The sequence below is a fragment of the Thermobia domestica genome, chromosome 4, assembly GCF_964235325.1.
Source record: "Thermobia domestica chromosome 4, izTheDome1.hap1.1, whole genome shotgun sequence".
NCBI classification, from domain to species: domain Eukaryota; kingdom Metazoa; phylum Arthropoda; class Insecta; order Zygentoma; family Lepismatidae; genus Thermobia; species Thermobia domestica.
This window is the reverse complement of record NC_137457.1, coordinates 2,399,719-2,425,284: the sequence shown is the minus strand read 5'-3', so window position 1 is coordinate 2,425,284 and position 25,566 is coordinate 2,399,719. Positions and strand designations below refer to the sequence as shown.

General features: G+C 35.0%; 1 protein-coding gene across 1 annotated transcript in view; it reads right to left on the bottom strand.

Moving 5' to 3' along the window:
• Nucleotides 1-9,304: 9,304 nt before the first annotated feature.
• Nucleotides 9,305-25,566, bottom strand: part of Oatp58Dc (Organic anion transporting polypeptide 58Dc) — a 107,245-nt gene continuing 90,983 nt past the window's right edge. The window contains exon 13 of the mRNA XM_081754994.1: nucleotides 9,305-9,518. Within this exon, the coding sequence (XP_081611120.1) occupies nucleotides 9,397-9,518 (122 nt within the window). The 3' untranslated portion in view covers nucleotides 9,305-9,396. The remainder of the gene's footprint in view (nucleotides 9,519-25,566) is intronic.

Here is a 25,566-nt window from a genome sequence, read left to right as displayed (position 1 = left end):
ATCTTCAGATAATCTTTTTAGCTTTTCATCAAACTGTAATGTGATGTCTCTCACCGCCTGGATAACAGATTGTTTCGTCTCTTCTGATTTTTGATCTATTTGTTCTAATCCTCTACTCAATTCTTCTGACTTTTGATCTATGTGCTCTAATCTTCTACTCAATTCTTCTGACTTTTGATCTATGTGCTCCAATCGTCTACTTAATTCTTCATATTGTCTACTTGATTCTTCGGATTTCTGCTGTACCGTCTGTTTTAATTCGTTGGACATCTGAGCCAAATTTTGCTTCATGGCTTCTAAATCGTCTTTTCGGCTTTGTTCCTGTCGCTGTAATGCCATTAAAATTTTGTCTTCTAATGTCAACATTTCGGGTGTAATGGGAGCTATATTTTGCTCGTTGTTAACACTGTCAACAGTTTCATTCTCTACTATCTCACCGATCATAATTTTTCTTGTGATTACTCTGCCACTTCTGAGAATAGTTGAGTTCGTATTCATGAACCTTCTTACAGAGATAAATTCACCCTTACTTTAGACTTCGGGATATGAATTTACAAGAATCCCGGGTGAGGTAAACCAAAAATTTTACAACGACTCACCAAAGGTAGTCGTCAACCCTGGTTCGGCTAATAATATAAGTATATCTTTTAGTGGCAATAATCGTTTGCACCTTAAAATATCTTCTGAAGCTATATTTACTAGTATTATCACCTTTTTTTTACTGAAATTACAAGTCCATGATAAGTGTTAGATAATTTATTCGTTGATTCTCTTTTAACGTATATTCACATAAACTGACTTGCAATCAAAACATGTTAATTATGTATCCATAAACAACTACATAGCAACCAACTATACAATAATAATGTATATTTCTTACATATATTAAGACATTCTTCTTTTGTTATCTTTAGTTAACATTATATCAGGTATAGTGCTTGTGTAGAAGCACTTTCTGCCCAAGATACAAGTAATTATCAACCGATACAAAGAATCTCGTTGTGTTATAAATTAAATCCTAGCGAAAAAAAGACTAAATAAGGAATAAAGTACTTACCTTGTGCATTGGCAGCTACGACACTAGAAGGGATTAGGACGTGGTGCAGGCACGTAGCCAGGATTTCGTGTAGGGGGGGGGGTCCGTGACATGAAATATTGTGATCATCACACCAGGGGTTCGATCATTCTAAACTGTTTTACCAGATCATAGAATATATTGGTTCGTTTAGTCAGGATTTCATAAGGGGGGGGGGGGCGTGATATGAAATTCTGAAGGCTCAGGAGCTTGATCAATGTAATCAACATATATTGGTTTGTTAGGACAATAAAATCAGGATATGTTGGTAAGTATTTTAATAACAAACTATGAAGAAATCTCGAGTAATAAAATAAAAAAAAAAGTATTGAAAAAGATTTTACAATATTTACGTTCCTTTCTTTGTTCATTCAAATATAACAATTTTTCTTTCATTATAATCTGAACTATATTGAAAAGTTGAGATCTATTATAGTTGAGATCTATCTATTATCTGTTATCTCAACTACCGGTATGTACATATTCACTATTATAAAAAGTACATAGTCAATAATGTCTTATAAAATATTTTGCAATGTCTGCGTTCCTTTTTCTGTTGAATCAAATGCTAATACAACTCCTTTTCCATATAATTTTTTTTGTTTTTATTATTCCATCAACTACTGTCGGTTCCAAATGACAGGTTAAAGGAGCAGTAGAAAATTGTTTTTGAAATAACATGTTTCATTGTGCAAGAATGCGATGACGAAACATTATGATAAAAAAATGTCAACGCTGTTACTCAACGGTACTATGCTTTCGGAAGCTTGAAATCTCCCTGACTAGTAGCAGAAATTCTGAGAATTCTGTAACTTTTCTAGAAATTTCAAATTCCCTGACTCTTCCAGGATTATTTCGCTCACCTAGTGATGGGTAAATTCCCGGGAAGATATTTTTTGGGAATCTTCCCAGGGAATATTCTCGGGAAGATTCCCAAAATGGGATTTTTCCTGGAATTTATGTACAATCACAAAGAAAATTGCATTCTATTACTATATTATGATTTCAAAGTCAAATTCTTTTTTTTTTTTTATCACGTATATTATTACTGTTGTCTCCAGAGGATTCTTTAAAATATATAATCTGAACGGTACTACGTTACTTTGTTAATATTTTATTATATTTAGAAAGTGCACATAAATGTATATTCACTTACAATATGTTGTATGAAAGTAAATATGTGGGAAAAATGGTATGGTAAGTCCACATATTTTTACACAGCTAAACAGTTTAAATTTATAAGTAAGTAGATTTTCTAAACTTCACTCTACTACTGATATTATAAAGATATTAAATTCTTAAATGTTAATAGAAATTAGATTGGGTAACTGTCAGAAGATACGTGTCTCATCAATTTATCAAAATTGCGCATACATACTTATGTTCACAAAATTTGCAAGATACATCTTTATAATTTAGCACGTAACACTGCCACACACGACCTTTCTTCCTACGTATTTCTATAAATGTCATGCGTTAATTCACATGTAAGAGAGGACCGAGTACCTCTTCAGAAATTCGAGTCAGAGACAGGAGACAGACCGATGTTTATTACTAATGATGGTTCGAAGTGTATTAATTGTACTTCATCTCTATTTTTACAGAATTTTTACATTACTTTACAAACTGCTTCTTCTTCATCATTTGTAAATTAGTACTTTGCTACTTTTTAGTACAAATGGAAATGGAACTAATAAATCATATGATTAGTTATATATTAGTTATATAAAGTTACGAATATTATTTTTTTAACCTCAAAATTATTAAAAGCTTAGAAGGAAATCATAATAAATGAAAATAAAGTAATTAGTCATGCGGTTCTTATAATTTGGAAGATAAAATAAAAAAAATGAAATAAATTCCTTCCCGGGAATTTATATGCCAGGGAAAACCCCGGGAATATTCCCATTTTTTATTTTCTTTCCCACCGGGAATATTCCCACTGCCCATCACTACGCACACCTCGCCAACATGTATTGCAAGTAATACAAATCTCCTTATAAGAAAGAGTAACTAAAAGCTTCCTGTAGTTTTTTTTTTTAAATTTTTAACGCTGATCCTTCTTTTTGTCATTTCATTTTGTTTCATCCTTACTTAATTCTTTTCATTTCTGGTCTCGAAGGGGAGGGGGGGTCCGGAACCCCCCGTGGCTACGTGTCTGCCTGGTGGCATTTAAGCTTCCTCCTTGACCACCCAAGACATATATTGTAATATAGGTCAACTAATAATTTTATAATTATACAAAATTATTCGGTATACCAAAAATTGCCTCCTAAAATGCCTCTGCTTTTGAGTTTGCTCTAAAAAAAATTAGTTTCCGTCGCTCCTTCTGGACAAAGAATTCAAGAAAATATAAACTTGTATTGTCATAGTATAAATATTGTTTATCGTGAGTGTGACCTTAGTGTTCAGTAGAGGGCAATAGATTTATTAGTACAAAATTTTTCTCTTTGCTAACGGGGCTGCTTTAATTATATAACAAGTGAGAGTCGGCTAAATCTACAAATATTAATTGGTATTCAAATTGTTTTAATTGATAAAGTCTTGTTTGCAATTCTTAATGCGTTGTTTTAAGTTCATTTAATATACCAAAGAGAGTTAATTGAATATAATAAATATTAAACCAACTAGTACCCTATTAAAGTAGTAGTAAAATGTCAGAACCAAAATTGAAAAATACACGAAATTAATTGTACAGAATCTCTGTTATCGATTTGGTACAAACCGAAGCATTCGTACTGTTAAGCTCTCTTGTGCAGTAAATCTGTAAGAAGATAACCAATACAAATTAATTCTAATGATAGAAATACTACAAAAAGGGGGAAGGTCCTACTGATACATTAAACTGCCGAAAAAATGGATATTTGAAGGATTTAGCAACTATGAAAACGTGAAAAGTTTAGAGTTACCCCTCCGCTTTTTATAAAAATCAGGAAAATTTACAGGAGAAATGAGGTAAGAAATGATAATTTGAAGTTTTTATTTGATGTTTAGGAATGTAACTTCGGCAGGAGAGTTATGTTTAATATGAGAAAAGATATGTGGAAGTTAGTACTACTTGCCGGATGCGGAAGCATTCGCGGAAGGTTTCAGCAGCATGGTAGTTGTAAAATATGGCGAATATTGCGAACAGGTGTAACGGATGCGCAAAAATAATGCAAGAAACCTTTTAAATTTTTGGGAAGCCCACGGAGTACTGAAGTTAAGTGAAATGTAACAATTTTTAATACTTTAAGCACTGTTTTTTGTATGTTGCAAAGTCCAAGGGCAACTCTGGACTGGAGGGGCAACTCTAAACTTAGCCAAAGTTTATCTACAGGCATATACTAACTAACTCTATATCATATGAAAGCCGAAGGTTCAATGCCACATTCGCTAAAACTCTCCATTTACCTCAGTCCTTAGCCAATTAAATCCAGTTTCTACTTTGTACTTGTGTTCCTGCTAGATGTATTTTAATATTGTTCTCCAATCTGCGCCTACGCCTTCCTAAATGTGTTTTTCCGATTGTGTTTCCAGTTTAAATTTTGAAAGTGTTTTTACTTTGTTTCTTGCTACATGACCTGATCACCTGAGCCACGTAGACTTCATGACCTTAACAATGTTAGGTAAACAGTTTAAATTACGCAGTTTCTTCTGATGTCTGAGTTTTCCTTTCAAAGTAAGCGACTATGTTTCGCAACCATACAGTACAACAAGCATAATTATTGTTTTATATATTTGAAGCTTCAAATTCTTTCCCTGAATTCGCGAAGACAAAACATTTTGCACCAATGACGATGTTCGAATAGGATCAGCGGGAGGATGACCCCAATAGTATCGTCCGCACCCTGACTGCCTGTCCACACCAGGTCCCTAGGCAGGGACACATCTTGTTGGAAGCCTACTAAAAATTATTACCATGGTATAATTATTGTCATTATTGTAATCATTTTCATTATATATATATATAATATACATATATATATATATGTATGTATGTATGTATGTATACAGGGTGGTAGGTAACTTCACCGACAAACTTTGGGAGGCAATTCCTTATACGAAATGAAAGGAAAAAGTTCTAATAAACATGGGTCGAAAAACGTCTCCTTTCAGAGTTATGAACTACCGAAAATTCGAAATATCACGTTTCAAAACATCCTGGCTCAGAAACTATAGTGCCTATCCCTATAGCGCCATAGTGCCATATATCAAGATTTAATTTTTGCGATGTAGACGGTGTTTGAATAGATTTGATGAAGTCGTCAGTATATTACAGAATTATATTACAGTTCCTTACATAAATCAAAGGCTTAAAAGAGATACTAGATCAATTTTCGACGTTAACTTTTAGTCTTTCATCTTTCACTGCTAGATGGGAATGTATGAAATAACAAATTTGCTTATTATTCTCAATACACTTTTTTATAGATACTGAAACTTCGTACAGTTTTGTTCCGTTTTAATTTCCTGAGGAACCTTGAATACTGTCTTGTTAATATTTAGTTTATTTTGCTGAATTTTACACTTGCTTCTTTGTCTCTCGAAATAGTTATACTTCTCACTGGATATTTAATTCTCCTGTGTAAGTTGTCTTGAAGTACGTGCTTCTAAATTAGTGTAATGACAGTAACTACGTGAGGATTTTTTATGTGGAGTCATTATCAAGGTATCAGGGTGGTGTTCATATAATGTAGTACCAACTCCATTCTTTGGAAGTCAGTTAACTCTTAATATTTTAAGCATTATTTTCACCTAGTGGCTTAGCTAGGAACCTATCAAGTGGGTTAATAATTGCCACGTCAAAAATTAACACTCATTCACTCTTTTTTTTTCTCTCTCTCTCTCTCACACACACACACGCACAGAAATATGTGTTGGAAGAAGATTCACTGACCACGCATGTTTGGCTGAAATGTCCGCCATATGGATGCCTAGAGTTACAATCTTTTCAGTTTTCTTTAGAATTGATGCTTGAACTAGAATTTATCGTCCCTTTCAGCAGCGAGGCTATATCAAACGTGAATTTACAGCTTAACGTAGAATTCGAATCAGAAGACCTCCCGCCGGGAACCGAACTCGGGTCTTCCGCGCCGAATACTCGTATGCTAACTGCATAGTCACGAGGGAGCTCTTTAGTGTACTTCGCTGCAACCAATGAAGGACTTTGGCCGGCCAAATGGCACTTATTCAATCCGATGATGTGTGGTCAGCGCATCAGCTTCCCAGAACATATATTTCTTACTTTTTTTATCTGAATTCGATATATGTCTTAATTTAGATGGCTCCCGACTTGCATCGTATTGCTTAGCCAACGCAAGGTTTCAATGCTCTCACCGAGAGTAGAACAGGGACCACGCACAGTGAAATCGCGCGCGAAAACAATTAGGGTAAGCAGGATTTCAGTATTAAATTAAAAAAAAAAAATTAAACTCACTTTCTTCTTTAATGATTTCTCCTCGCATTCGTAGATGGTAAATTTTGATAACTTATGGCTAGCGAAAAGGATTTTAAAGAGAAGAACACTCAACATACTGTATATAAATAACAGTATATCCACTGACTGACTCACTGATGAAGCTACAGGGAACAGAATCTTGAAATAAAATGGAAATATTCCCGAAATATGTATCCTAAGGGGAGCTTGAATGGCTTTGTGCCGTTCAGGAGATCTCCGAAACTATTAGTCGTACAGCGGAACATTGAAATTTTGCATTAATGTTCTTGCATCCTAGGATGCAAATGAGAAGAAATTTTCTGAATTGCATATCCTAAGAAGGATGGAAGGCTTATATATATATATATATATATATATATATATATATATATATATATATATATATATATATATATATATATATATATATATATATATATATATATATATATATATATATATATATACAGGGTGTCAAAAAGAACTTTACAATTACAACTTTGAAACCATATAAAATGTATTGAACTTAGAAAATTGATATAGGAGTGAATTTATAGCAAGATACTTCGACTCGTGTAGTGTTGTAACATCACATTCCGTCACCATGACCGCCACCGTAGTGCATTCTTAAGGCGGCAGACTACTTAATATTTTTGAAAAAGCGAATACTTTTTTCTTTTGTTCGTTTTTCGTAAGTGGAAAGAGGTAATAAAATGTAACTTACCACAATAATAGATAATGTTATTCTACTCCCGAAAATATGAATCGGAAGAATTTTCAGTGTTGCCATCCATAGAAATTATAGTGTGACCAGAATTTGAATTACTCAAAAATCTAAGTTAAGGCAGCGACTAGGAAAATGAACTCAACGGTAATTGATGCCTTATCATGGTGTCTATGTTCCTTGTTTACTACTTTTTAAATAATATTTCTATTTACTTTATAAAACTTACATAAATTATTACAAAATAAATAGAAATATTATTTAAAAAGTAGTAAACAAGAAACATAGACAGCATGATAAGGCATCAATTACCGTTGAGCTCATTTTTCTAGTTGCTGCCTTTACTTAGATTTTTGAGTAATTCAAATTCTGGTCACACTGTAATTTCTATGGATGGCAACACTGAAAATTCTTTCGATTCATATTTTCGGGTGTAAAATAACATTATCTATTATTGTGGTAAGTTACATTTTATTACCTCTTTCCACTTACGAAAAACGGGCAAAAGAAAAATTATTAGGTTTTCAAAATATTTAGTAGTCTGCCCCTTAAAATAGCGATTTTTGCTTATGTGGATCATGCTCTATGTGTGTTGTTATTTCATGAAACGAACTCTGCAGCAACTGTTCAGTGTAGATTTTCTACGGAAGAAGATAAGGAACTTCCATACAGACCTATAACTTAAGTTGGCACAAGAACTTTGTTGAAACTGGTTGTTCTGCTCGTTATTTGAAATTACCAGGTCTCCCGCTCGTTACTGCTGCTGTTATCGAACAGGTTAGGGAAAGCTTTGCACGTAGTTCCAAAAAATAAACGCGCCGTGCGTCTGACGAGACAGGCATTAAACGAAAGGTAGTTTGGCGAGTGCTACGTAAACGTTTATACTTGAAACCAATCAGATAAGTTATACAATGGTACAACAAATTACTGACGCAAATAAAGTTGCATTGACATGGAAAAGGCCTACGACAAACTGGCATTAAGCCTGTACGTCTTTTGCGCTGTCGTTAATATTATAACTCTAGATGTCAGGGATGATGTTTGGCTACGATATTGGTGCATAATGTAGTAAGAATTTTGGCTACGATATTATACTATGCAACATAAATAGGGAAGAAGTTAAAACCTAATGAGAGAGGAGGAGGGAATCTTTGGGAGTAGAGGTATTAGTAGAAAAGAAACAGAATATTTAGAGTTCAAAGGATAAGGAAATAGGAAGAAGGGCTAAAAGATGAAGGATCATCTGTTGTGAAAAATTATAATTTGGACGTGGAAATAAGACAGAATGCATGATGAATGGTGAAATAGAAAGAAAAATACGTGTTGTTCTGTATAACCGTAGAATCGTCGTAAAGAATAGACATACTAGTAGTTAGGCCAGCAATCACATACGGAGTAGAAATGCTTAACAAAGAAAGCACAGGAAAGATCTAATGTTACCGAAATGAGAATTCTGCGCTGTGAGATAACAAGAAGAGACAGACAAAGGAATAAGAAACTAAGATGAACAAACAGATTATAGAAATATGTATAAAGATCCAAGAAGGAAGACTGCATTCGCTTAGCCATCTAATGACAAGGACAAAAGACTATGTGAACGGAAAAGTAATTGCAATGCAAGTGGATGGGAAGAGAAGTAGAGAGAGAGAAACCAAGAAGGAAATGGATAAATATGGTTAAGAATGATTTTAGGAGTAAAGATGTAACAAGGAAAGAAGTTCGTAACAAGGCTTTATGAAGAAGGCTCATCAGAAACTTAGACCCGAAATAAGTGGGAAAAGAGGAAGAGGAAAAATAAGAATTCTAACAGTTATAAAGGAAGGTTTAAGTACACGTCCATGACAAAATAAATAAACACTTTTAGGTTTCGTGGAAACACAGAATGAATACGTACAATTGATTTGTGTTACGTAGGTAGCGGTGTGAGTATGCAGTGCAAGTCGCTACGTGGTGCTCGGACGTAGCCAAGAGTAGCTGACCAAGTTTTCCAGAAGTAAAATTCTATGAACACTGTAAAGTTCACAGCGATTTTATTATCAACTTATTGGATAATTGAATTAAATGATTAGGCTTATTTTTCTTAAAAATGATTTATTATATTTACTCGTATTTACAATTATTAAGAATAAAATATTAATGTGTGTTGAAAATTTTAACATAGAAAACACAACACAAACACTATTTTGAATTCAGTTTCTCCTTCGATTCGTCTTCTACCACTGCCTCGTCGTCGAATATCTTGAGATCTTTTGCATAATACCATACACCAGCGTCGAAGCACGCTCCTATCGCAATGAACGCTGAAACAAGAAAAATATACATAAATTTAGATAAAGGTTGCATAAACAATTTTAGCTCTCTTCACTGAATAATACGATGGTGCTACAAGCCTTTAAGGTTCATTATAAGTTTTGGGCAGTAATGTAAGGAATGTTTAGAGTGGGCTCACGCTAAATGCACTGGGAGTTCTACAGTCAGGTAGCTTTTGATATGTGATCTATCATCATCACATTGATTTATTTCTCCAACAGGAATTTTCATACCCAATCGCAGGAGTTTAGTCCAAATATTGTTTGCATGATTAACTATAACTAAGAAACAATGTTAAACTACAGTAGACTTTCAAATTACAGGATTGAAGTCTATGTGATAGGTTTATCAGTTTTGATTTCAATAGATGGGTAAAGCGAGAAATGAAATCTACTTGGTAACTTCAATAAAATTGTATTAGTTCTGAATTACCCAATTGAACGCCGTAAATCATTAATACACTTCCTATATAACAATGTAGGTCATAATTAACCTCAGTCTTTATAAGGGTTCTTAAATTAGTTCGATCACCGTAAGGTGAGATTTTGGTAGACAATATTGTATCCTTTCTTAGAGTTTTCCCATTCCGTCTCAATGAATTCCCTTACAAACAAGAAAAACACGTAATCTCGTATGGCAACTAGAAGTTTCCCGGTTCAAAGTCGGTCGTCTCCTTTCATGACTGATTTTCATTCTCTTTCTCCCTGAAGAAATGCTGGGATATTTTTCTTTAAAAATATGCCTGAGCTACATCCACAATTCTTTTACATATACAGTAGAGTACCGAAAACTCGTCCTAATGTGGATCGAAGGGTGACCGAGTTTGTGAAAATGCCGGGTTATCGGGAATGGGTTTAAGAAAGAATAAATAAGAATATTTTCTCACAAAATACAGTACTGTATTTGTATCTATTGATTGCTTGAGAATATAGCAGAGAATCAATTGCCCAATTACCCTGAAACAAAGCAAACGTACGTGCTTTATGAAGGCATAGAGCCTTTACTATACATGAAAATGAAAATTAATGAATACAATACAGTATTACTATACAGTAATTCACCTGATAAGACAGACCACAGAAATAATTTGAACAGGTATGTGCGCGGATTTCTTTCGCCCTCTGTGATGAATGACAAATAATGAAAATAAAAAATGCCCTTAATTAAAGTGAAACGGGTGATCAGAAATAATTAAAGTGAAACGGGTAATGAGAAATAATTAAAGTGAAACGGGTAATGAAAAATAATTAAAGTGAAACGGGTAATGAAAAATAATTAAAGTGAAACGGGTAATGAGAAATAATTAAAGTGAAACAGGTAATGAGAAATAATTAAAGTGAAACGGGTAATGAGAAATAATTAAAGTGAAACGGGTAATGATAAATATTTAAAGTAAAACGGGTACTGAGAAATAATTAAAGAGAAAGGGGTAATGATAAATAATTAAAGTGAAACGGGTAATGAGAATTAATTAAAGTGAAACGGGTAATGAGAAATAATTAAAGTAAAACGGGCAATGAGAAATAATTAAAGAGAAAGGGGTAATGATAAATAATTAAAATGAAACGGGTAATGAGAAATAATTAAAGTGAAACGGGTAATGAGAAATAATTAAAGTGAAACGGGTAATGAGAAATAATTAAAGTGAAACGGGTAATGATAAATAAACTAACACAGAAAGTGAAAAAAAATATACAATTTTTGAACACAGCACTTTTCCAAGGAATATTCACGGTAAACTTGCGAAAACACTACCGACTAAGTGAGATTGTGGGTATCAGTGGGGTATTTAGGATTTTGTTTTGGGGAGACTAAGCACAACACGCGAATAAGGACTTATATTTTTTTCTTTTCACCCTTTAAAACCCAAACACACAAGGGCGTCATTGGGAAAACAGGGGGCAATTGCCCACCTGAGTTTCAGAATTAAATATATTTTAATCGATTGCCTACTAATATACTAGGGAAAAAATGTGAAACTCGTATGTCGGTGGAGGATCTCCCCCCCCCCCCATCGTCAACTGTGAAATGACGCTTCTGCAAACACAAGTTGAATATTTGTAATCTCATTTCGACTTATCTGACTTCATTTTACAAAAGAAAAAAAGGATATCTAGTTTTAGCTGTGTACGTTTTTACCTGAAAGAAAATGTTGAGATAAATTGAAGCTCAAATATACTGATTGCAGTTTTAATGGCAAAAATTGCAGGCAGACTGGTGAATCTTATGTGATATGAGGCACAGCGAAAAATTAGTAGTGAATCTAACCTTTTGTACTATTCATAGAAGAAAAAGAAAACATCCTCTTGGCCAAGGGCGCCCATGTTGTGGTTTCCAAGGGGGTGCAAGTATAAGCGACATTTCAAATATAGTTTCAAATTTTGCTGTAACTAATGTAGAAATTCTATTGGATTTTCCATATTCCCAAGTACAATTTCTTGTTAGGGGGGCAAGCGCCCCACCTTGCCCCCCCTTGATGGACGCCCTTGCTTTTGGCCTACCTAACTTCCTGGGCTATTTATTCCCCATCTTGATTTCTTTAATTCAAACATTTACCTTTCTTTATAACTAAACGATGTAAGTATTCCTTTGCTACAGTATAATAACTAAAGTCCCGTTATGTTGATATCCGTGCAAGTTGGTGTTGAACACTGGTTTCGCTTATCAGCTCTTCTTAATTTTGGTGTTACTGACGACGCGACGGTCGACTTGAATCACAACTAACAATGATCGAAAGTATGATAGGAGAAACGAAAGAAAATAACGACTAAGTAAAAGAATCGGAAGAGTAGAATGGACGAAAGAAAAAGAAACAGAAAACTAGAATGGACGAAAGAAAGAAAAACAGAACGCAGTTTTTACATGGTATGAAATTTGACAAATACAGTATTATTTCTGGACAAAGAGCATAAGAAAATGGAAAAATCAATGAAATAATTACTGTTATTGTAAGAATGATTATTGTTGTACGTGGAATGCGAGAAACTAACAAATTTATTTCGGGGGCGGGCTTGAGAACGATAGCCTCCTAAGTACGCCACGGGTAGATACAGTAGACTCACCAAACGTCTCATTTTTTAAATCGGGATTGTCCCTTTTTACAGAAAGTCATACGTGTCGAGAGAAAAACGCAAACGAGAGGCAAAATCTTGATTTAAAAAGAAGATTGAGAAGCGTCTCGTAGTTTCGTAGTTTTATTTTTGTACGTTCTTAACCTCCACAGTTGACTTGTAGTTTCGAAAGATTTAGAAAATTTTGTAAAATAGTTTAATATCTTTTGACAGATGTTCTGTAGTAAATTTGTTGTTTCGACATTCGATATCGTTCCGGTTTTTTTTTTTTTTTTTTTTTTTTTATGATGAATTATTATCGATGTAACAATGACTATACCTTAGAATTTTGACCATAAATCTGATTATCCTACGTTACTGAATTACGTGCATTCATACTTTGAAATATCTTTCATGAGCCAAAGAACAACAATGGTCACAAAGCTCGTTTGTTAACCGATTTGTTCGAGGAAACAGAGTTTCGTTACTCCTTGGTCCGTTCTGTAATATTTGTAAGAGTATAGTAGGGCTCAACAGTTGAAGCAGAAATACACCACACAGTGCTGACAATCAAGAGATTTTCACTGAAATATTGGATGAGATGCACAGAGAAAAAAACGTAAAGTTTTTGGACTTAAAGGGTCTTCATCCCGGCGAAATTAAAATACCGCTAATTTTACAGTAATTATGTGATATCTTCAAATAAATAAAAAATAATTCAAACGTTTAACAAGAGCGCCCTAGACAATATTATTTTGCGTGAGGTACCGTTATCACAAGTCACCTAGTGGCTTTCCGTTTTCAGCTGTTTAGAAACGCGAAAATAAATGCTGATTTTGAAAATGGCTCGAAATCGAAAGCAGATAAGTGAGTCGTGATAACGGTTTCTCATGTAAAATAATATTGTCTAGGGCGTTCTTGTTGCACATTTCGATTATCTTTTATCTATTTGAAGATATCACATAATTACTGTAAAATTAGCGGTATTTTAATTTCGCCGGGATGAAGACTCTTAATGTACGAGTATAGGTACCATCCTGCATCAACTTATAACTGAAAATGTATGTTATATAATACCTTCGTATAAGTGATCGTCTATACGCATTTTCCATATGAAACAAATAAATGTATGTAGACGCTAAGGTTCTCACATACAAACGGATTTATATAACATATCGCTGACGTACGTATCATACGGAAGACTGCTAGATGTCAGAGATCCTGCAGCGGCATGATGTAACATCTAAGTGGGAAAAGAACAGTATGTATGTAGCATATGCATAATGTATGTTCCTTACAGATTTCCATAGCAAACTTACGGATTCCGTATATCTGCGCAGTGTACCACTGTCAGGATAACGGATTGCTCTGCGTAATATTGAAAGGAAAACAATTTTAAATAGCATTTCCTGGACAAAATTGCGGTCCATTTTCCTATATATCAAATTCCTTCTAACCACCACACATTCCTGAAGTTATCTTGCTTTACCTACCCAGTATTAATTAATTCAACCCTCTTTAACTTTCCTCTTTTTTAAAAAAAAAAACATAGTATTAGAATAGCAATTTAATATTTAAGAGGTTTTAATGAAATTTAGAGAGTTTTGTGATCTGGGCAAAACTTCCTTTCTGAGTTTGTATCACTGATCTGCTAGCCCTAGTACGGATATTTATACAGTGAAACCTGTTTTTGGCATAATCGAACGGGATTTGCAAACATTTCTGTTCATTATAGTTGAGTTGAATTTGAGTTTAACGACCTTTTCAGAAGCAAGGCTATATGACACGGGACCTATTTATTAACGTGGAATCCGAACCACATGAGCTCCCGCAGGGAATTGAACCTGGATCTCCAACGCCAAAGGTGAGTACTCTAACCCAGCGTTTCCCAACCGGTGTGCCGCGAATAAACTGCTGGTCTGCCGCGAGGAAATCGAAACAAAATTATGAATTCTATAGCAACCAAATTGCAAGACATAGGAAGAAAATGTACATTTTTGTATTTCACATTACTATGAATTTCTACCATGGAAAAAATTACTGTAATTGTAATATATTATTGTACATCTATTACTGTGTAGCAGACAGTATTTCGGCTCGTACACATTTCCACGGTTAGTAGTAGGGGAGCTTAGGGGAAATATCCTGCACTTTGTGTTAAAAAGGTCCCACTCGGATATGTTCCCCTGATCCAACTAAGCAGGAATCGAAGTGGCCCCACTCCGACAGGTGGCCAGAGTCCAATATGGCGGCTATCAAAGATGGCCGCCTCTGCGAATTCATAGTGTTGGTTTTAAAGGCATATATCTCCTTAACTAATAGTCTAATCTTCACGATTCAAAAACTAAACGACGTAGAAGATAACAGGGTCTAATAAATTAACAAAAGTTTTTACCTAACACTGAAATTAACACCTACAGAAATTATTTAATTTGGAACTTTACATTTCTTATGATGGAGTTTAATAATATTTTTTAAAATAACAAGTAAACGGCTGGGATTATCGAAAATAATGTCGTATAACTTTTTAAAGAGTGTTAAATTATCTTTCGTATGGTGTATATTTCATTCAGATTAGTTAATAAACAACGAAGTTATGACAATTTAAAGATTCGCATTGAGTCGATTGATTTTCCCAAATGTCGAGCGAGAGTTCATTTACCGTAATAAAACATCACTGATGGATGCTGCATTGTACGAAACAAATCATTCTTTTATAGTGTATTATTCATAAGTCCCACTTTTACCAGAAGCACAAAGTAGCCTGACCAACAGGCCCGTATCCAGGGGGTCTAGGGGGCCGGGCCCACCCTAAATTTTTATTGGCCCCCTAAAATTTTCACGGTAGCCTTGCAAATGAACTATAATATGGTGATGAACTATAATATGCCTGGATCGCCCCCTTCTACATTTTTGGGCTGGCTACGGGAATACTGGCAAGCCCGGTTATGAATCCAATATGGCGGCCATTAATTATGGTCCATAAAAATTAGTTTCTTGCGAAATATTGACCGGAGTATCTAGATTTGTAAACGAATACGGACAAAGTAATATCACCTCTTCTATTACTATTCTCTTTTATACATGAATCAAGTTTAAGAATATCTTAAGAAATTACGTGCGTAGCGTCACGATAGAAAAGTTTTATTGTTTCTTCTGAATTGAAAGAGAACTGCACAGGAAGACTAAGAAGTAAATTCATGTCTTTAAACCATACACATTGGCTTTATATCCTTTACAATATTATACGAAAATTACATAAAGCAATATATTGTTATAAATTAGAAAGTAAATAATTTCTTTCGTATTGTAAGAACAGAAACACAACACAAACACTTGGTTCGATAATTTGAAATTCACAATAAATCTTTGGGATTTTCTATATGTACAAACAGTTTTATGATTTCGACGAACAGTTAATATTACTTTTTGTACAAGCTATTCTATAAAGAATCATACATTTAAGTTTATCTATTTATTGGTACGTTTCCAACGTGGTGTAAATTTACTGTGGATCAACTGAATTTTCAAAAATAATGAGTGCTACTTACATGAAAGTTCTATTGGTCTAGATATTCGTTTTCAGTTTCCATCACCTTTCCACATGTTCCCTTACACATAGAACAAAAAAGCAACACGGGACACTTGCACTTCTACATCTTGGGGTACATGTCTTGTAGGCACATTTCAAAAAGAGTTTCCTACATGCTTCGTATACAACTGGAATAGAAGTCCATGTTGGAGAAAGTTCACTTCCATTGTCAGTCCATCCCCAGTTTACTGGTGAAGGAATATGTGCTATCTTCTTTATTGCTTGCCCCCAGATTTGTCCAGTTTGGTATGCTGCACGCTTGGTGTGAAGAAGCAAGGCATCACAAGTTGGAGAAAGTGCAGTAAGAGGTCTGCCCTTTTCCAAAAAGAATTCTCGCTGGGCTTCATTAACTTTAAATTTTTCACTTGTTTTTGAATATAATAGGACAACATATCGTTGCAGCGAATTAAAACAATTTTTGCCTATGTTGATTACAAGGTGTGAAATAGTTAGGAAAGCTGTGGTCACCTCTGGATACAAAAGCCGTGTTTTCCATGCTTATAATTTTCCATGTCCGAGAAAGTATGACACTGTATCACATCCTGTAAACGCGTGGAGGCCTCGTAACACAGTTGATTTTTCTTTTCCTAATGCTTTTGAAATATGATGAACTGGAAAAAATCAATGATGTTTCTTGGTGCCGAAAGACATTCATAATTCTTCTAAACCGTGTCGCTCAAAGTCGTAGAAAAACGATACAGCAAGTATTACAACATCTGTGTCTACTGTGCGGATAACTATCTTCTTGTGTGCAGTTAATGCTGCATCAAAGCAATGAAACATGATCCTACTATGAGCTTCTTCTAAACGATTTCCTGATGATTTATTTGAAAATGTTGGAAGATTTCTTGAAGTTTCTATGTGATATCCATTACTGGTTGCTACCTCAAAGTTACTTCCTTCCTTTTCACACATAGACTTTTCCAGAAAAAGGAACAGTTCTTTATTTGCGTCATTACGAAGGAAATCGTTCCACTTGCTAGGAATTGGTGTAGTTGGTGTTACTTTTGCCCTTACTCCTACACCCCTGCTTTCTCTTGTGGAAGATTTTATGCTCTCTGAACAGTATCTATCCCATATCAGATCCACTTGCTTTGCATGGAATGTGTCTGCTTCTCTTTGAACATATTTGAAGAAATTACACTGGAAATAATCACAAAACGTTTCTACTGATACTGGTGGCAAAATGTGAACCAAAATTGCTTAATCACATAACAAAACATCACAAGAATTAGGAAAGTGTTCTTCTTTGCACTAGAAGCATAACTAAGTCGGACTTTTTTGAGGATTGTGAATTATGGCAGAGAGACTGTGGAATTGGTTGACTCTCGTGCTGAAAGAATTCATCCAAGTCAAGTCGTCTTGTTTTACTGACGCGTAATAAGCGAGAGAATAGCTTAACGTCCATCTTAAGTAATTTTATTTCATTTCTATTTGTTTTATTCTTTTGAAGGGAAGAATGAAGCACTTGAGAAGATTTTTTTTTTCATGGGCGAAAAGAATGGCTTGGTATATTCTACTAATCTTTCTTGCACAAATTCCTTGTACAGCGGTGGACACTTCTAAATGTACACCTTAGCCGTAAATCTCCATATGGCTGTACCATTTAGAAGTGTCGCCCGCTGTACATATTAGACCCTTTTTCTTCTGTTGAATATAGGGATTCAATTATATCACCGCTATAGATGATTCTGGAAGCAACATTAACAAGTCCACTATTTTCTTCAAACGGATTCCCCAATTCGACGAAAACTTCTTTCATCTTTTCAACGGACGATTTAAATCTTTCTTGCATCTACGAGTAATCTTCATTGTGCTTATTATCAGGATCATATTCATTATGTGATATTTTGAATTCATTATTAGTTTACTAATTTCTGGTCCCGTTGTCATCCATTTGACAAGAGCATTGTCGTCGTGTAAGAGACCAATCGCTCCGCCATCCCCTTTTATAGTTTTGTTATTCTGTTCGCGAGCCGATGTAAAGCTATTGCAGAGAAAGATTTTGATGTCTTTCTTATCACAAAGTAACCCATTTCGAAAGCATAATCTCAGGATGTGTTTCTTCCAACTTCTTCAAATCAAAAATACGAACGGGAAGCCAACGAGCATAGTTAAGGTGGTCAATTGCGAAAACAATTCTGCCATTAGTTTTAGTGTTTCAATGTAGAGCTTAAAATTTCCTTGACGTATGGCTCTGATGTAAATTAAGAGTAAAATCACGAGACGGAAATATATTATCCAAAACTTAAACATTGGACACGAAGATTCCTCTTCAGTATACTAGTCATTGAAAGATTGCCCTGATGAAGAATTCTTATATGCATCACGCAGCAAATGATGTAAAACTGTCAGAGTAATTTGATGAGCAAAACGAGCTTTGGTAATGTGAGTTACTTTCAATATACTGTCAGTGGTTCCTGGTGTTGCTACATCTGACTTGTATAAAATTTCTACCCAACCACTTCCATCTAACCATTTGCCTATAAGATGCAGGAAGGCTTGTTCGATGTACAATCCTCCCAGCATCAGAATTTGATGATCTTCGCCATATAACTCTGGCCAATTCCATTGAATTCGTTTCTCCAAGGCAAATAGTGGTTGATCCATTACAAGAACCGAAACTTGTCCTTTGTTGACTTTTTCTTTAAGTTCTCGTAGAACATTCATTTCGTGCCGTATCTGGCAACAGATTTAGAGTCTTCCTTAAACAACGGAAGCAGGCAGCATATACTTGGCATTTGCAGAGTTTCAGTTTTCGAGGCATGGTGTACAGACCAAGTGCAAATAGTGTCATTTTCTAAGCATGCTTCAAACCAACACTCCCAGTTTTTTTCTTCTGTGAAAAATCCATTTCGCGGAAGAACTTTCTCTACAAACTGCGGATTCTGTTGAGGTAAAACTGGTTCCTTATTAGTGATATAAGCAGGAGGTACTAGAGCAGAGATGCAAATAACCACTCGCCCACTCACCCGGGGCGAATGGCTCATCGGTGCGGGCGAGTATTTAATATCATAACCAAGGTAAGTAAATGATTTCTATTGTGTGATGTAGGCTAGTAGTTTTTTTCTTTGGTGAGTAAAATTTTGTTGCTTATTTGCATAGAACTAGAGCATAATTATCGGGGAGAGCAGGAGAAGTTCTCATTTTTATATTCACTTATCCAGTGAGACATGGTCACGTCGAATGCCAGGGTATCTTTAGAAGGATGCTGGAAAATAGAAATGCTCGTACCATGACTAGAATCCTTTGATGTTGTGCTAGAAGGATTGTAGTCAATATTTTCTAATGCTGCAACGGTTAAAATACCTCGACGAAGATTGGAAGAACAAACCCATTTCGTCACTTTGATTTATCAAGCACTGAGAAAGACTTGAAGATATTTCCTGTACACGTGTAGACGAATTGCCTTGTGAATGCAGTTCATTTATGAGAGATTTTTTTACGAGTTTTAGCATACACGCTCAGCCCAACATAGAGAGGAATAGGTGGCTCGCGTTTGCTTTATGCCTTGCTGCTTCTGTTTCAATATCGCCTGCTTTCTGATAGAAGTTGGCTTGCTATCAGGCGATAAACTTGAAGTTGCTTGACTCGCGTTGCTATCAGGGGTGACAGGTGAATCATAAGTAACATATTAACAGCAGTTATTAGTGAAGGAGGAACAGAATCTTCATGGCAGTGATTCTCAAATTTTCCTGCAAAATGACTCTTCTGGTTTACCATATCCTTTCGAAGCATCTTAACAACACGACTTAGTGCCATAGCATCTTCATCAATGTCTTTCTCCAGTTCACTTATTATGTCAGATCCTTCTGAAAGCAAAACATCTCTGCCGGACAGATGAGCTGTTAGCTCTGGCCTGTGACGAAGAATCCTTTCACGAAATCTTGTACTATGAACTTCTATTTCTTCTGATTCAGGCTTCTTCATAATCGTCATTAACCGTGTTTTGTACAATTTAAAAACATCGCTCATTTTGAATCGACTACTTCTTGGTAACACAAGAATTGTGGAGGCGCCACAAACTTTTCCTTTTTTGTGGGATTCCGAACTATTCCCGCCGAAACATTACACGGGAGTTACGCCGTTGTTACCTTCAATGGAAATACTTCGAGAGTAGTGCAGTTGTTATTACTCCAAGTTTTTAAACACTCAGTACTATCCGATTCTTTTGACGTATTTCGAAACATGATTTGGAGTTCATTCCTTCTCATACTTACTCTGTGAGGGATGGGGGAGAGAAACATGTTTGTTATTACTTTGTCGTACTTGTTTATAAATCTAGATACTTCAATAAATATTTCGAAAAAGACTTATCTTTATGGATGATAATTAATGGCCGCCATATTGGATTCATATAACCGGGCTCGGTCAGGCTGTCTTGTGCTCTGGTGAAAATGGGACTTATGAAGAACACATCATAAGAGAATGATTTGTTTCGTACAATGCAGCATCCATCAGTGATGTTTTATTACGGTAAATGAACTCTCGCTCGACATTTGGGAAAATCAATCGACTCAATGCGAATCTTTAAATTGTCATAACTTCGTTGTTTATTAACTAATCTGAATGAAATATACACCATACGAAAGATAATTTAACACTCTTTAAAAAGTTATACGACATTATTTTCGATAATCCCAGCCGTTTACTTGTTATTTTAAAAAATATTATTAAACTCCATCATAAGAAATGTAAAGTTCCAAATTAAATAATTTCTGTAGGTGCTAATTTCAGTGTTAGGTAAAAACTTTTGTTAATTTATTAGTCCCTGTTATCTTCTACGTCGTTTAGTTTCTGAATCGTGAAGATTGGACTATTAGTTAAGGAGATATATGCCTCTAAAACCAACACTATGAATTCACAGAGGCGGCCATCTTTGATAGCCGCCATATTGGATTCTGGCCACCCGTCGGAGTGGGGCCACTTCGATTCCTGCTTAGTTGGATCAGGGGAACATCATATCCGAGTGGTACCTTTTTAACACAAAGTGCAGGGTTTGGCCATTTTTTTGCCTTAAGCTCCCCTACTATAGCTGCTATGTTACGCTTCATTTGAAAGTCATACTAACACCGAGAAATGGAAGCACTTGTACGGTACGCGTCATGTGAACGTTCGTAGAACACTCATTCGCACGTGAATGACAGAACAACACTTTATTCAACAGCTGTGTTTTGACTTCGACGCATCGCAAGCTGTGTGATTCCAATAATATGTAACGGTTTTGGTTAAAACAGCCAAGTTAAAAGTACAAGACATCTGTTTGTTCGTTCGTTATTTAGTGATATTCGTTAGTATTGTAAATAGAAAAAAAAAACGTTCGTATTTTTTCAGAAATGTACGTTTTTTTTTAGAAAAAAAAACATTGCCTCTCGTTTTTTTTTTCTAAATTTCGTTTTTTTTTTTTCAAATAGTCATTTGTAATGCATCTTACGTCTATTTCAGTACTAAATATTTTTATGTAGGTATAATCACCATAAAATGCAACATAAATTAAACGCTAGATACTGATACGCTACAAATATTTTACAATTTACATGAATACCATACCTATTAACAATTCGAGTTTCAGCAGTTTTCATCAATATCAACTAAGAAATAAAAGTAGAAATGAAATTTTGTGTTTTCGTGAAAGCAGGCCTTTAATAACTACGAAAATAATGTCACGAACAGTATGAAATTCAAATAACTTGTCTAATGGTAAAAACTAATACTAATTTGCCATAGTATTTTTCTAAATGTCATATATAAATAATTTGTCGACTAGATATATATGATATGCAGAGCCGGCTCTACCATACTTGAAACACGTGCATTTGCGTGGAGCGGCAAGTTTGGATGGTCCGGCAAAAATCTGTCATAAATATATTATTTAAATTAAATATTTCTTGTTGGAAACAGACTTCATGATGATGGTAGTTACATTTACTAAGCTGACCTTCTATTTGAATACTACATTCATAAATTATGTTTAGGTTGCATTAGTTTAAGGCCACATGGAGAATGCTAAAGCAAATGGTCGAATAAATCCGAGCACAAATTGCTTGATTGTTGTCAAATGCAAGAATTCAATTCTCGAACAGTAGTGACTATCTGTTCCATTTAGTAAGTTATCACAGTTTTGATATGACAACTAGTCTTGTTTTTGTCAGAAACAAGTTCCTTATCATTGAAGATAGAAACAACTTTTTTTTTTAAAAAAAAAATGTTAACAGATATAGAAGAGAAATCAAGAAATAAAGATAAAAGAGCTAGTTGCACTGGAATTGCAAACTGATACATTGAGATTGAAGCTCGATAGTGAATTCTATAAAAAGGATTACCATCTTTCCTCTGCAGGTGTGTTTGCTTTATCTTTCACTAACATAATACCGGTAGATTAATATTTAAAAAAAACAGACACAACGGGATTGCATTTTTAGTAAGTATTTAAGCCTTTCTGAGTGAAATTGCACTTACCTTCCCCTTCATGCTGGAGTAGCATACTTAAAATCATGACTTTTAAGATTTGTTCTTTCTGGAGAAAGAGGGAAGCGGCAAATTATGCTATTGCACGAGGCGACAAATTGACTAGGACCGGCCCTGATGATATGTATATAAAAGACATGAATATAGGATTACACAATTTGAAGTAATGCAGGGTGTTTCAAAATTAATATTAGGGTTTTGAAACTTTGTAGTATCTATTACAATTAACTTACAATTATAAATATTATATCAAATGAAAGAGCAACTCAAACAGTTTTGTATGCACGCATGTACATGCATTGTTTCTTCTGTCTGCCGTTAGAAAGAGCAAGTAGCAAAGATGGAGACTACAGAGCAGAAAGCTTTTTGTGTTTTAATAAAGACAGAACCTGTACAGTGCAACCGTCTGTGTGAAGAATATTAAGGAGAGGCTTGCAACTACGTCTTTATTGTTTGCAGTTGCTACAGGTCTAAAGCCTACAGACTACGGTTTACGTGCCAATTTCGCAAGTGAAATATTGCTGCATAACAATGAAGATTTTCTGGATCGTGTCGTCTTCAGTGATAAATCGACATTTCACCTAAGAGCTAATGTGCACTCATAATGTTTGTATCTGGCCGTCAGCAAATCTTCAGGAGATGGTAAACTTGAAACGAGACTCCCCTAAATTGAATGTGTTTTGTACCATATGGCGGAAAGTTTATGGGCCTTTCTCGCCTATCGACTAGATGTGTGCCGTGTGACGAATGAATATCACATTGAACACTTGTAGCAAAGAGGTGCTCTTTTACTTGATGCATTGCTTTGAGGTGCTCTTTTACTTGATGCATTGCTTATAATTGTACGTAAAATGTAATAAGTACTACGAAGACTTAAAACCCCAAAATTCATTTTGAAACACCCTGCATTTCTCACCAACAGTGTTGGAACTCAGATGTAAAAAGGAGTGAAAATTTTCCTTATAAAGTTATTGCTTACAACAACGATATTATTATTAGTCGAGACTAACAACGATATTATTATTAGTCGAGACTATAACTACAACAACAACACGAGTTAGTAGTCAAAAAAATGTAATCTAATGTATATTCGATGGCCCAGGTGGCCAAAGTGTCACACACGGGTGCGTCATTTGTTTAATCCGCTCCTGTGTGGACATTAATTAAGATATCGGGATATTATTCTTGCAAAATATGGTTGCACTATAGTTTATCATATTAATTTTTTTCTTCTGGTGTCAAATTTCCTTCTCAAATTTCACCCCAGTCAAAAATTCAAGAATTTTCTAATTTCGAATTTCCTTTACTTCTTTTTTCCCTGTAGCTTCCTTCAGGCCCGTAGCCAGCCCAATAATTTAGAGGGGGCCCGGTAGAAGTTAGGGGGGGCCCGACACAATAATATTATACTTCATCACCATATTATAGTTCATTTGCAAGCCTACCGTGAAATTTTATGGGGGCCAGCCAAAATTTAGGGGGGGGGGGCCGGCCCACTCTTGCCCCCCCGTGGATACGGGCCAGGCTTCCTTCCTTGTAGAAAGACCTCCTTAAGACTTGCCAGGTAGATACCTCGGATGGATACCTAACTGTTGACATTAATTGGACGGGCCTGCGCGCAGTGTTGCCAATTAGGGAAATTAAAATTTTCCTAAGTTTGGGCAAAAAATTAGAAATTTTTGTTTATAAATCCGTACCTATACGTCCGAGTGCAAGTCAACTTACGCCAATCGAACATTTGTCCTTACTTAACAAATGCAAATACAGATTGTTACAATGGGTTAATTAGGGAACGCACGAAAAATTCGTATTTAGGTTTTAACACTTAATTTTTCTAGTTTTTCCTTACTTTTCTGTTTACCGTAATATATTTTTGGTAATTAGAAGTTTTGTTCCTTAAGTATCGCCATAATACTTGTAGGATATATTAGTGGTGCACCAATGTTTAATTTAAGATAGTTTGCATCTGTCTGGTCGCAGTGTTACCAGCTACAGAAAATTTTAATTCCAGATTTTAGGGGGAAATTTTGGAAAAATTATTTGTTTTGTCTCTATTATTTCCCTCTTGTTGGCTATATCGGACCAAACGTACCAGTATCTGGAAGTCTCGTCTTTGCTCTACACAACGCACTATGGAAAGTTTCAATAGGATAATTAGAGGAAGTACAGTTGAGGTTTACAGTACACCTTGTTCTCTAATTGGGAAGATGACTGTGATTTTTTAAAGGTAGAATGAGATATTTTTATGGACATGCTTACTTTATTAGATATCGTCACAATACTTGTAGGAGGGATATATTAGAGGGATACCAAAGCTTATTTTAAGATGGTTTGTGTGTGTCTGATAGTAAGTAGTGTTGCGAGCTACAGAAAATTTTAATTCCAGATTTTAGGGGCAAATTTTGGAAAAAAAATCCCTTTTTTATTTCTATTATTTCCTTCTTGTTGGCTACATTCGAACAAACGTACCAGTATCTAACAGCCCCATCCTTAGCCTACATAGCGCACCATAAAAAGTTTCACTAGAATAATTAGAGAAAGTACAGTTGAGGTTTATAATAAACCATGTTCTGTAAATGGTAAGAAACTGGTGAATTTCTGAGGTAGAATGATATTTTTTAAAAATTTTCTTGCTTACTTTGTTATATATCGCCATGATACTTGTAGGATATATTCTTGGAGTACTGAGGTTTATTTTTAGATAGTTTTCGTCTGTCTGATGGCAGTGTTTTCAGGGAAAACAATTAATTCCCGCTTTTAGGTGAAAAATTTGGAAAATTTCCCTTTTCCCCTCTATTATTACCTTCTTACTGGCTACATTGAAACAAACGTACCACTACCTGAAAGCTTCCTCTTTGCTCACAGAACGCACCATAAAAAGTTTCAATAGGATAATTAGAGAAGCTGTAACCCCGGCATATTTGATTTTTG